Genomic DNA, 13,745 nt, shown 5'->3' on the forward strand with positions numbered 1-13,745 from the left:
CCCTTCTTGGGCTTTGGTTTAGATTTACTCTTTCCATGAGGCCAAAGGCTGAGACAAGCTCAGCCTCATCACCTGTCAGACCTCCGTTTTCGCAAGCAGAGCGCTCCCATCGGTGGGCTCTCACACCGCTGGCACAACACACCGCTGAGCACACTATCGTTAACCCTGTGTGAGCCTGGGGATGAATGACTGAAGGAAATCATGAATGAAAGCATTCCCCTCGACTGGTGAAGTGAGCGCTTGCAGTTCTGTCCTCAGAAGCCTGCAATTACACGTAACATAAATAGGACTTCTGATCTGCAGGTTTTCAAAAGTAACACTCAATTAATATGACTCATTAGTTCTAATTAACAATAATGGAAAGGTTTAAAATAACAGTTGTTCTTTTCAGAGTCATGCAACCAACTTTTCAGGAGCAACCTTCCTCTTTCACTATCTAGCTTTGATCTGCAGAAGCATCATCGACGAGTGGTACAACAGCAGGGAGAGATTTCTGGAGACCATGAGCTAATCAATTATTTTAAGAAAGTTCCTGGGTTGAAGGAGTTCTCCAGCAATCCCACACAGGAGCAGCCTCCCGCTGCTGCTCACACCACGCCAACAGTTTTCCCTTGGGGTGGCTACTGCAAAATCCCTGACTAGGTTTTCTTCTGGCCATGCCCTCCTCTGGAAAGGCCACAGCCGAGTACAGCATGTCTCTGCCCGATCAAAAGGTTGCTCTGAAGAGCTGGAGAAAAGCCAAGAGTTCAAGCAGATTTAAAAGGAAGAAAGCCATCCCTCGAGGCAGAGCAGCACGCTGTCAGCCAGGTCAGGTATCCTTAGCCTTGGTTCGATGTTTATTCGGCGTGGTCTGGGAGAGCCCTTTGTCCATTCCTGTACATGTCAGGAAAGGCACTGTGAAAGGGGACACGGGTGTCTGGTAATGCCAAAGGGCTCCTTCTTTCTCCCATGTCCTTGTCCCCTGCCCATCCAGGTTACTACACGTGGCCTGAACCAGAACCCAAGCCTGAAAATTCATGGTACCACTACACTGGGGGAGTACTGGGGGCTGGGACCGGTTGACCAGTGGAACTTCTCAGATATCTCCTACAGCTTCTCTGCTGGCAAGTTCAGCTGTGGTCTGTTCAAGTCAAGGACAGTCACATCAGCCCTCCAGGACACATTTGTCCCAGGACAGTGACACTAGCCCTGCAGCCCCATCAGATTGCTCTGCATCTGCACCTCTGTACCACCAGAACAGGGTGGCCATATCCAACCTCCTCTGCAGGAATGGTCCCAGGGCCACGCTAATTCCCAAACTGTGCTCAGCACTTTTTTGGAAGTGTGGTAGATGGCCTGAACCACAGATATCTTGCTGATTGCCCCTGCAGTTTAAGTTGAGATGATGGCCTGCAAATGTCCCCAGCACAGTTTAATTAATCATAGAATCATAGAATCACCTAGGTTGGAAGGGATCGTTAAGATCATCGAGTCCAACCATCAACCTAAAACTGCCAAAACCACCACTAAACTGTGTCCCTCAGCACTACGTCTGCCTGTCTTTTAAATACCTCCAGGGATGGTGACTCCACCACTTCCCTGGGCAGCCTGTTAAACCAGCGTGGAGATACCCCAAGGATACAGCACACCGCAGGGGATGGCATTTCCGAGATTCGGCATCCAAAAACTGAGCCTTCCAGCACCTCGGAGGGTCCCAGTGGCCAGGGCTGCCCGGCGGGCACAGCCTCAACCCCAGGAACCACGCGCATCATGAGCCCCCTCTGCAGCGCGAAGGGCTGCAGCCCGCTGCAGAGCAAACCCTCTCCCCACCACGGGCTGCGCAAGGAAACACCGTTAGTGATTTTTAATTACCTACAAAGCAGGACGCATGTGACACTGCCATGTCCGCGAACCAGCCCCTTTGCCCAGTAAAGCCTCTGATGGACTTGACCTCAGCAGGGGACTGGGGTGATAAGCGCTGTTTGTTGTTCCTGCCGAGTTAACATTCCCTGGCTCACAGCGCCGTCTCCAGAACTTGCTCAGCTGATGTTCACTTTATAAAAATAACTGTGGCGCCATGTGTTTTATGAAGTTCATTTTAACCCATTGTCAACAAACCCTTGCGGGCTGTGGCAGAATGAATCCCAGGGATGGGGGAATCAAAATTGTTTGGGGTGAGACAGGGGGGGTGAAACAGGATGAAAAAAATGCTAAAGACAGCCACAAGAGCTGCTTTCGTACCGGGGTTTCTGGGGTGGCAGCCAGGAAGGGTCAATGGTGGCACGACCAGCCTGCAACGCAATGCAAAGAGAAAACACCACCCTGCTCTGCGGCACTAAGTGTTTTATCCAGGAATAAACACACGGTGACACAGACAGACCTGAGCTCCCAGAGCCTCTCTTCCCTCTACAGCTGTATGTGCAGTGTGTCCTATCAACGCAAACGACCCGCTGAACGCAAATGCAGATGACCCAAAATGTCACGAGGACTTGAGATCTGCTGCCCCCAAGGCTTCTTCCCCATCAGTCCTGTGCTGTGGCTCCAGCCCTGAACACTCAGGGTCTTGCTAAAGGAAACAGAATAACAATTGTAAAAACATCTAACTGTTCCCTGGAGACACATAACCTAACCCTTAACAGCTGTCGAAGCGCAGCCTCCAATAATTTGGGTAAAATATCGTTTGCTAGCTCAAAGGGCTAAGTATACATGAGACTTCCCCATGTTCCTTCATCCCCCAGCTTGGAGATCTTCCTCACCTTTCCCTCAACATTTCTGATAGAGACAGGAGAGATTACGGTCACCGCACTCCCGCCTGATGCTGCCCAGCCTCCCAGGAGGAGATCTGCTTCTCGCGATGACTTCAGGGAAATTCAGCTGCAGATACTATAAACCAGGGTGGAAATTACTAAATAAGAGAGTCATGCGTCCTTCTCAAAGAACAGCGAGACTCCTGAGTTTGCAGAGCCTTGGACAGACTTTGTGTGCATGTATTTGTGCATAAGTAGATGAAAGAAATAAGCAGGTGAGTCAGGGTAAACGTATCTTCTTGCAAAGCACTCAGAATAATGCCATTAAATGTCAAAGCACCATGTTATTTTAGTTTTGCTGGCTCTTTCCCAAAACCCTACTAAGAAATCGTTCAGTTCATTTCTGACCTGAGTGATTCACCTTCATCCTACACATGGAAAAGACCCGTGAGAGCGAGGGATGAGGGAAGCAGCTGCCCCCCGTGCTGCTCGCAGCCCATCCCGCTGTGCCCAGGCGTCCGGCAGCGGTGCTGGGTCCAGGCTGGGTCTGCCCCGCAGAGACAGGGGCAGCTCCAGCACACACCAGTCACTCCAGACAGAGCCCAGGTAATTTGCACTGGTAATGTGGAGTCTCCTGGGATCGGACAAATATAGCAAGATGGGCAGGTCCCTAGAAGATGATCCTTATGGAAAAGTCCTTCTCTGGAGAAAGGTATCCCTGAATCATTAATTCTCCTGGATTGCTGGAGAGCATCCCCTCTGCAAGAACGTCACCACTGCCTGCACGGGCCATGCACCGAAAGGTCACCCCCGCGCTCAGGCTCAGCACTTCAGCCAGTACAGTATGCCGTCCGACCCTAACCAGGGGTGCCACGACTGATTTTTCTCCTCCACCCACCAGACTGTGCTGGCAGCAGCAAAGTGGGGGTTCACAGACGTACGCAAGGCACCCTTGGGGGTGGGTCTCATTTCACTGCTTCAGAGACTCCCTCCATGGCCAGAAGAGACCCAGGCTCTTCCAGAGCATGGCAGTCCGGTGCCTGAACTCCCTGCAAGATACCCCCAAATACCAAGAAGCACCTTCTCACGCCATGGAACCACTATTTCTTATTATGTGTACAGCCCCTGCAGAGCACCGGGCCAAAGGCAGGATGCTCCCTGCCCATCTGTGTACTCTCCCCTCTGGCTGCAGCCAAAATACTCCCCCGGTAGGAAGACCCAGGCTCACAGACTGTCCCACGGATGCCGCCTCCCGGGACGGCCCCATAACCCACCCCACACAGGAGAACTCCCCCCTTGGGCGCTGGAAGGAGCTCGGGGTGAACGAAATGACTCCACACCTTTGAAAGGATGATCTGCAGAGCGCATCTCCTGCCCGAACAGACATTGCCCTCTCTTAGCAGCAATAGCAGGTTTGTAACGTGAAAGATTTTACCTTCTTCGGCTTCCAGATCCACCAGTGAAGATACCAACACGCCCATCTCCTGACATTTTTTGCTGTGGGCCTTTGACTTCATGTGTTTAGTCAGATTCCCTGAAAAGAAGCAGAAAACATATTTTGGTCAATATGGCTCTTTTTTCTTTTTTCCTTTTTTTTTTTTTTTCCTTTTCCATTTGCAAGCTCAGCAGTAACAAGTTAATAATTTGGCTCTGGACCAGACCAAGGAGGCCTCTGACTCTCCCCAAACCACTATCCATTGCGAATACCCTGTGACACAAGGCTAAGTCCTCCCTTTCGTCCCTTTGCCGCTGCCCCAGGGGTGGAAGAGGAGGTGCCGGCAGGGTTGTGCGACCTGAAAAAACAGTTGGGGTCCACATGGGGGCTTGGGAGGGGGAAGAAAAGTCCTGGATTGCTTTCAGCTGTGATGGTGCAGCAAAGAAAAATGGTAGGAAAGTAGGGAAGAGAAACACATCTCAATCTAGCATCACCTCCCACGTCATCCCAGCATACAGCATCACCCGCCTGGGGGTGAGGAGCTCCTTAGCACCACTGGGCAGGCTGGTACTGCCAAAATGAGTGCTGGAGGTGCCAGAAATGGGGAAAAAACCTACAATCGCCCTCTCCCCCTGCAGCAGGGTGGCTCAGATGCTCCGAGTGCCAGGCAGAAGTTCTCAGCTCCCAGGAGCAGGAGGCATCCGGGATACCCTCTGAAGCCCTGCGCATCAGTGTCTGGCAGCATGGAGAAAACCTGCTAAGCACTAACGAGGCTTCCTCGTTAGGGCCAGGATGGGAAGAGCAGCCCCTGCAAGGGGGAGTCCGGGATGTGGGGGCAGTGGTTACTGCTCTAAGACAGTGTGATGAGATAACTGGTGGGCATGCTGGCCTCACAGGGCACCTCATTCTAACTCCCCAATTAGGCTAATTAGACAGTTATTAACCCTACTTATATCCAAGGCAAACACTGAACAAAGGGGAACCTCTGTTGAGGGGAAAAAGGTAGGTAGGTGGAATGGAGAGAAAAATAAAGAGTAGGAGAAATAAAGAAAAAATGTCCATTTTTCCTTTTCCTCTCCCACACCTCTTTATGGGCTGAGGTGATGATGAGAAGAAACCTGGTCCCCTGCTGAAGCTCCACCAAGGGCTGTTTAGTTTCCCAGCATAGCCCAGGAACTGGCTGAGCACTCCACATTCACTGCAGCAACACGATGTGCCATCAGCCTTCCCATTAGCTAACGCTTGAGGGTAGCGCGCGGCGCGAGGCTTGTTTTTCTCACAGAAATAAAAATAAAAAAAATAAAAAAAAAATATTGAGAAAAAAAAGAGTTCTCACACTTTATTATAACCTTCAGCAGAGGACTGAGATCCCTCAGCTGGTATCCTGCAATCCACAGAGTCCCCCGGTCCCTAAGCTGGGTGGGAGTATAGAGGGCCTCTATCAACCTCTCCTCCCGCTGCTCTGCAGAGTATAAATAAATAAGCAACTATTCATTGGAGCAGAGAATTACCCGCGACGCCCTCACATCTCAGAAGAGTGCCATAACCATCTAGCTACCAAGTTAGTTTCTCTTTAGCCCATGAATTATTTATTTAGCCCATTTTATACAAAATGGAATAGCTCCAACAGGAAAGACCAAGAGAGACAAAGGCTGACTATATATCCTTGTGTATCTGGCATCCATCGAGGATGTGGAGTCAAAGGATATTTAATAATTTAAATGCAGCAAAACAGCTTCAATAAGAGAGATTTATTATTTTTAAACTTCATGCCTAAATACCTTTAGCCCCATGGTTAGGACACTCAGGTACGAGGATGAGGCCAGCTTGGCTCAGGTCCTTGCTCACAATCAGACCTCTCTTTCTCCACTTTGGACCCGGAGTTTCGTTGTGGACCCAAAGACACCCAGTCAGACATGAGCACGCTCTGATGGACACCTCTGGTTCCAGTGAATCACCATTGTTTTAAAGTGAAAAACTGTTTCACTGAAAATTACCCAACGAGTCCAAATTGTGGCCTCATGGAACTGGAATTTAATTTTGGACCTAACTAGCAGAAAGACAAACTGACTCAGTCTGTTGAAATCAAACCCTGCTGCTGCCTGTCCATCACGGCACATCACGTCTTGGCTGGCAAAAAATGACCTGTCTTTGCTCAGTTACCACAGCAAAATCCCGAAGTGGCTTCCCTCCAGTGATAATAAACACAGAAAATGAGCCCAAGCCAGTGCCCGGTGTGAGCAGGGGGTTGTTGGTTAAACCATGGTCTGTGGCACCTCGGGAATTCGGCTTTGATCCCCACGGTGGGAAGAGTGGGGAGGGGAGGTCCACCAGGCATTTTGGTGCTACCACATCCCCAAAACAAGCTCATAAATTCACCTTTACATGCACTTGGCTTTGGCTAAACCGGGAGGGCATAATGTTAATGACTCGGGGGGGCGAGGCTGTTGAATTCCATATTTTGGGCAAGACTACAGCCATGCCGTACTTGAGGGAAGGACTCTGGTCCTCAGAGGCACACAGCGGCCACCTTGGCCACTCCAGATGTCTAGAGGCTGGCTATACACACATGTCCTCCCCGCTGCTGTAGCTACACTGCTGTTGGCAGCGAACACACACTGTCCCTTTTGCTGCTGCAGGATGTGGGCGGACACGGGGAGCCCCTCTGCGGCCTGCAGCTCTCCGTCCATCAATTCATCGTACCTCTGCTTTGGCTCAGCTCCACCCTGTGCAACGGTTCGGGTCGACAAGCTCTGCCAGAAGCCACCAGTGTCACTTCCCTTTTTATTTTCTTTCACCAGAGGCAACTGCCCTTGTGCAAGGCAGCGCCGCGGCTTCTCCTCGTCCTTCCCCACCCAGGCTGCCTGCACAGGCGCCGGCGATGCTGAAATCCCCGGTGAGTCTGTGTCAAACACCAAAGGACCAATTCATGGCAAGCGTCGCTTTCTTTCCCCTTCTGCTTTCCATCTTCCTTCATCCTCATTTGGTTGGAGGAGGCAATGAATAAGATGAGCCGGCAAAGCGCTCAGAGCTAATTACCCCTGGTGCATGGTCTGTCCATGCACAGCACCCCACACGCACACCAGGGAGAAATTCCAACAAAACAGGGATGCTGCTATCCTTTTAGGGAAGAGAGACTCAGCGGGCTGGATTCTCGTCTGACCTAACTTTGCATCATTTTAGGGAAGTTAAAGGCTCGAGGCTTATTTACACCAGCTGAGAAGCTGAGTTATCATCTTGGGAGCAATTTAGAGGACAATGATATTTATCTTATCAGGGTTCTTCTTACAGTTTGTGTTTTTAGCCCCCTTAATTAATGCTGGCAGGATTAAACACTAAAGTCCTTTGGCAAATTTCCAGTGAAGTCAACACCACTTTGCCTAAGTAAAAGCTGGATATGCGTCCCACAAGGAAGGACTCACAGCTACTTGTTGCCTTACAGAGTTCTGGCTCCCAACTTACAAAACTTACACATACCATTGCTTCCTTGGAAACAGTGAAAAAAAAAACATATTGGAAGGAGGAAGAGAGAAACTAGCAGGGGGGAAGATGGATTTAAATAGCAGAACAGTTATATTGAACCCTAAGCAGGTAAGTGGTCCTCAAGCAGGATTTTTTACCAAAAAGTTCCCAGATTTGAAATAAACTGGCTATATCTAAAATTCAGGAACCGGTGGAAATTGTGACTCCACCCCAACTATTGCTGTACTGGAGGAGCACAGGCAGTGTCAGCACAGCTCTCATTACACGTGCTCATAACTATGTATTACCGTCTGCTTAAGCTCGTCTGATACTGTGATGTCTTATTCTGGACTTAAAGCAGCTTAAATATTTGTGTTGTTTCGAGAAAGCTAAAACTCCCATGTTCCAAAAGCACTTCAACCAGCTTAATAGTGACTAGGAGCGATTTCCCATTCAAATTAAAAGAGGGATATTAAATTTTTCAGAATACCCATTATCATATTTTAAAGGTGGCGGAGTTAAAAGAAAAAGTAGGGAACAGAAACATTAAGATTCCCAGAAAAATCATCCTGTCCACATTGGGCATACACCATGCTTTCTATTTCTCCTATTAAATGTGAACGATTTAACAACAAAAAAATACCCCAACAAATGACCAACTGCATGATCTCAGCGTCTGAGGTGATGTTGTGATACACACATTCACAGCTTTCCAGGACTTAGGTATTTTTATATTCCTCTTTTAAAATCATATACAAGGAGAGCAGACTAGCAGAGTCCCCTTTTGCTGTGAGATGCATGCACACGGAGAACCAGCAACAGGCCAGTACTCTTCGTCCCAGATAAACCTGAGAAACGGGTTTTATGTGCGACTTAAATAATGCGCAGGCTTTGATTTAGGTCTCTGCATAGATGTAATGTCCCCAGGTGAGACTCTATGAGAAGGAAAGCTTTAATTTATGTAATTTATGGGGCAAACAACTTAATTTTTTTAAAAAACTCTTATTATCTTCTATACTTATTGACTTAAAGATTAAAGAAGAAAATTCGAACATCGAGCCTGCCTGCCTGTATCGATACAGGCTATAAAACACTAGCCATCTTCTGGATCAAGCCTATCAGCCTGTGTTAGCCAAAACCTAATCTTCCAGAAAGGTACCCAGGCTGGATTTGCAGATTTCAAAATACAGAGAATTAGCATATATCCCATTGAGGCTTGTGCTGGGGCTTAATAGCTGCACTGTTTAAAGAAAAATAACAGCTAATATTTCACTTGAATTTGCCAGTCTTTGACTTCCAGCCCTCATTCCCTTTTTTTTTTCTTTTTTTTTAATTTTTTTTTTTTTCACCTTTCCCTGTTAAGTTAAAGAGCCCTTTTGCTCACAGTGGTTCATCTCCTGTCTGGACACCACTGGTTCACAGCGACTTGCCTCGCGCCACATTCCATAAGGGAGCAGGCAGCAAATTCCTGAGGATAACTCTGTCCTCATCCTGGCGGAGGTTTGGGACATCCCGAGGGGCCGGGGGACCACAGCCTCCTCCCAGCAGCGGCTCCGCTGGATGCTCGGACCCTTTCCCTCTTCCCAGCTGCTGAGGAAGGGCCTCAGCGCGCAGAGGGAGCAGTGACATTTTGCAAATCTATATATCAATCTGCCCTGCTATAACAGCAGTTAATTCTTTCGGAGCTTTCCGCCAGTTGGACCCGCTCTGTAGTTTCCAGAGGAGGCTTAGCAGAGCGCTGAGTCTGCTAGAGCAGTAATAATAATAAACTGTGCAGCCATAACCTTGCCTTTAAGGGCTGAGGGGGTAATGCATTTAATATATTAACATGTTCAATAACCTCAGTGCCTGTCATGTGCTGATTTAAGGAACTGCAAGCTAATTTATTAAAGGAAGACTACGGCTGAGGACATGAAGAAGTCTGGTGTCTGGAAACTGTGAGTGGACTAGACTATCAAATGGATATCTTCAGCCAACAGGCACTGCTGTCCTTTACACGAGCACCTTTTAAATTAATATGAAGCTCCTCGTCCCTTCCGACCTCTAAGCAGAGGCAGCAGCACGGACACAGTGAGCTGCTCCGCACAGTTTATCCAGAAATCTTAAGAAACCTTTAAACAACCGGGACGTGAGAGTCTGATGTGGGGCTGAATGAGAGCAGAAAATAGCTGTGGAAAAAGATAACGTCTGCACAGGAGGGTAATTAACGTGCCAACGCTGACCCACATCCCCACGTCACCCAAGAGAAGAAGTGAGGAAAGGGGCTGTGCGTCCCTCGAGGGTCTGGAGATGAGTGACAAGGGAAGGGCTGGCGGTTCCTGCGTCCCCTCTGGGAAGGTGGTCACGGGAAAAGCTCTCCCTGACCTTCCTGAAAGGGAAAATTGTTAGACTGCTGCTTTTTCTTCATTTCCTTCCTGGTGAGAAAACAATGAAGAAGCTGCTTAACTTCTTTTAAACAACCTCTTGGAGGCCACGGTAACAAACCTCTTAGGAGAGCGCTGCTACAGTGGAGGTAGAGACACCTCATTAAAGAGGCACGTTTATATCTGGTCCAGAAACGTAAACTCAAATAAATCTTTACAAACCAAATTTCCAAGGCTGCTGTTTCCATCAGCTAAGTGAGCACACAAAAATCTCATGGATTTGCTTTAAAATAATAAAAAAACCCAAAACATTTCCCTGCAGTTCTGTAATCCAAAGGAACAGCTTCGTTTACAGCGACAGAAATGCACAAAAAGCAGACAAACAGCATAATTAGTGAAAAGGGGAAAATATTTAAAGCTCTTCCTTTTGTAAAAGTTTTCACAGTTCTTGGAACACAGATATGGATTTTCAGGGGCGGGGGGAGGTACATTTTAACCAGATAAAGATCCTCATTAAAAATAATAATAAAAAAACATTTAACTGCTTCCAGCCCTACTTGAAAGTTTAGAGAATTAGATCATGCTGGAGAGATCTACCACGGCCAAAATGAAGACAGCTCCACAGATATCCCCTTTGAGTTTATGCTGAAGGCTAAAATTAACTTTGGAAAGCTGATTTCTAAAAGAGCTCCAACTCAGCTTATATTTTTTGCAGTAGTGAGAGCTCCAGCTTCTCCATTCTGCACTTAATTGCGGTTGCAAAACTGCACACCAGGAAGGAGGATCCTAATGAATCAGGGCACAAACAAACTTATTCTAGACGTCTGCAAAATAAGCTGTGAAACCTCTAGTTCTGCAAACCTCCCGGACCTCCGCTTCGCACCCCATCACCAACAGCAATGATTCAGTTACAGGGCTTCAAGTGATGATTTTATCAGCACCCAAGGCTGATCTTTTTCTCACTCTCCAGAAACTCTTCCAAAGGTCCTCGTGTCTCCCTCCGCAAAGCAAAGAGCTTTTCCCCAAGTGCTGCAGTCCTGTGGAGCATCAGCTTTCCCACAGGACACAGCCGGGGCTCTGACTGTCATCCCCTTCCAGCAAAGAGCCATTTTCATGCAATGCCAAGTTACCATCATGCAACTATTTGACCTGAAATCAGTGCTCCGGGGAAGTTCTGCCCCCTCATGCACCCATAGGCAAACGGATAGTTTTGCATTCAAATCTCAGCACAGGGGTTTTTTTGGTGTTTTTTTTTTTTTTTTGTTTGGGGTTTTTTTTGAAGGAAGCATTTCCACGCTGCCTTCGTCATGCATCTTTCCTGCAAAGCCAAAGAAGGGCAGTCCCTTGGAGGCAAGCGTCTGTTTGCGCTGTGCCATCAGCACAGCCAGTGCCGACAGTTTGTGCACTACGAGGGAGCAGAGATGAAGAGCGAAGCAGTTGGAGAGATGGTGAAAAGGATGGTTTGATCGCAGCATCCTGAAGAAAAGCCTAACAGAAGCATGGTGGAAAGCAAGGTGAAGTGACGGAAGAGGCTGAATGGATTCACCTCTCAAAGGAAGACCTCAGAACAAAGTAACAAAAGCAAGAGGGAAAGAAAGAAAATGAACCAGAAATAGCTCTGGGCTGGGAGGGAGAGAAAGAACTGTCGCTTGGATCTGCTGCATGTGTCTGACGAGAATTTGGCCCCAAATTCGGTCTCACTTCCCTATGCTCCCATACGCCTGGTGATTGCCAACACATCGTTACCCAGAAATCACCCGCCAGCTTTACCATCAAAGCCATCAGCTCCAGGCACTGCCCACCCTGAATCACCCAGCGTCTGGGTCACTTGTCTAGCCTGGATGTGCCCTCCATCAGCACTTCTGGGTAAGCGCACATGCCACAGTCCACACAGCACCCACTGCCTCCTCCCCACGACCACATGGTGCCACTTCCCTGGGCAGCACTCTTTTTTGGGGGGCTGATGCTTTTCTTGAGTAATTAACTGTGTTGTCTTCTGAAATTTGCAATGATGGAGCTACAGACAACAGACATTTTATATTTATGCCAAACCATAATCAAGAGAGAGAGAAACCTTATGAAATTCAACAAGGGTAAGTGTAGGGTACTGCATCGGGGGAGGAATAACCCCATGCACCAGTACAGGTTGGGGGCTGACCTCCTGGAGAGCAGCTCTGTGGAGAGGGACCTGGGAGTCCTGGTGGACAACAGGATGACCATGAGCCAGCAATGTGCCCTGGCGGCCAAGAAGGCGAATGGCATCCTGGGGGGCATCAAGCAGAGTGTGGCCAGCAGGTGGAGGGAGGTCATCCTCCCCCTCTGCTCTGCCCTGGTGAGACCGCATCTGGAGCACTGTGTCCAGTTCAGGGCTCCCCGGGTCAAAAAGGACAGGGAACTGCTGGAGAGGGTCCAACAAAGGGCTACAAAGATGATGAGGGGACTGGAGCATCTCTCTTATGAGGAAAGGCTGAGGGACTTGGGTCTCTTCAGTCTAGAGAAAAGAAGACTGAGGGGGGATCTTATTAATACATACAAATACTGAGGAGGGCCTTCTCTGCTGTGAGGGCGGCAGAGCAGTGGCACAGGCTGCCCAGAGAGGTGGGGGAGTCTCCCCCTCTGGAGCCATCCCAAACCCGCCTGGACGCCGTCCTGTGCCACTGCTGGAGGTGCCCCTGCTCTGGCAGGGGGTGGACTGGGGGAGCTCCAGAAGGCCTTTCCAATCCCCACCAGTTTGTAATACTGAACTTGATATCTTTATTGCGAGACTTGCTGCAACCAAAGATGGAGTGGAGAATTGTCAAACCCATGGTGTCAGGCTTTTATGAAAAGATAAAGGGACCTGGGCACCTCGGGCACTTTTGAAAACTTAACCCACAATGTCTGGGAAGAGACTTTATTTTGCAGGTAGTTTTGCATGTTCCTGATAGAGTTCACTCGCACACTGACTGAGGCAATGATGAAGGTCACTTGCAAAGAATACCAGGTGGTAGCGAGGTTGTGGATCATTAATGACTAGATGCCCTGGAATGGAGGTCTTTAGAGAAAAAGCCTATTGATATGATATAGAAAATGTCAAAGATACATGCAACTGCGAAGGGTGAAAAAGTGCAGCGCAAACAGATCTTGAGAGCACCAGCATGAAAAGCCACCCAAAGACTGTCTCCAGGTGCTTGGTCAGGGATATTTGCCCGTACCCAGGAGCTCCTGCTCTCATTCTGGGGTGGTTTTGTTTATATATCCCTGCCAGTGAAGCTCTATTTCAGGATCGCTCCCTTTAAGAAGCACAAATAGGATGGCGTGGATGCTCCGCTGCAGGCTGGCACGTGCAGCCAACGCTCTCCACTGCAACACAGCTCAGCACAGGGCTGGTCCTCTTCTGAAAACTTCAGCCAATTTAAGACTCCTTCATCCCCCTCCCTCCAACTCCTGGGGTTTTCCAGACCCTTGGGAAGGCTTTCCCTTCCCCTTCGCCAGCGCCCCCAGGAAGCCTCATAAGTCAATACACTAAGCAGAGGAGCTAGGAGCTGACTGTCTCTTACCTTTGGTTTTAAAAGCAAAGTTACAGTACTTGCAGACATATGGCCTGACGTCTGTGTGCGTGCGAATGTGTTTCTTCAGCATGCTGGGTTTCTTGCAGCGAATTCCACACTCCTCACATACATACTTCCCTCTTCCACGGCCTCGCACATACACATACTCTTCGTTTGATTTGTACCTATGAGCAACAGGTGTCATGATAAAAAAAAAAAAAAAAAAAAA

General features: G+C 48.6%; 1 protein-coding gene across 1 annotated transcript in view; it reads right to left on the reverse strand.

The window, feature by feature from the left end:
- Positions 1 to 13,745, reverse strand: part of HIVEP3 (human immunodeficiency virus type I enhancer binding protein 3) — a 67,517-nt gene that overhangs the window by 9,254 nt on the left and 44,518 nt on the right. Inside the window, exons 3-4 of the mRNA XM_009893000.1 lie at positions 13,526 to 13,701; positions 4,162 to 4,260 (exon numbers count right to left, since the gene is read on the reverse strand). Of these exons, the coding sequence (XP_009891302.1) occupies positions 4,162 to 4,260; positions 13,526 to 13,701 (275 nt within the window). The remainder of the gene's footprint in view (positions 1 to 4,161; positions 4,261 to 13,525; positions 13,702 to 13,745) is intronic.

Source organism: Charadrius vociferus, unplaced genomic scaffold, assembly GCF_000708025.1.
Source record: "Charadrius vociferus isolate BGI_N301 unplaced genomic scaffold, ASM70802v2 scaffold459, whole genome shotgun sequence".
In the NCBI taxonomy this organism is placed as follows: Eukaryota; Metazoa; Chordata; class Aves; order Charadriiformes; family Charadriidae; genus Charadrius; species Charadrius vociferus.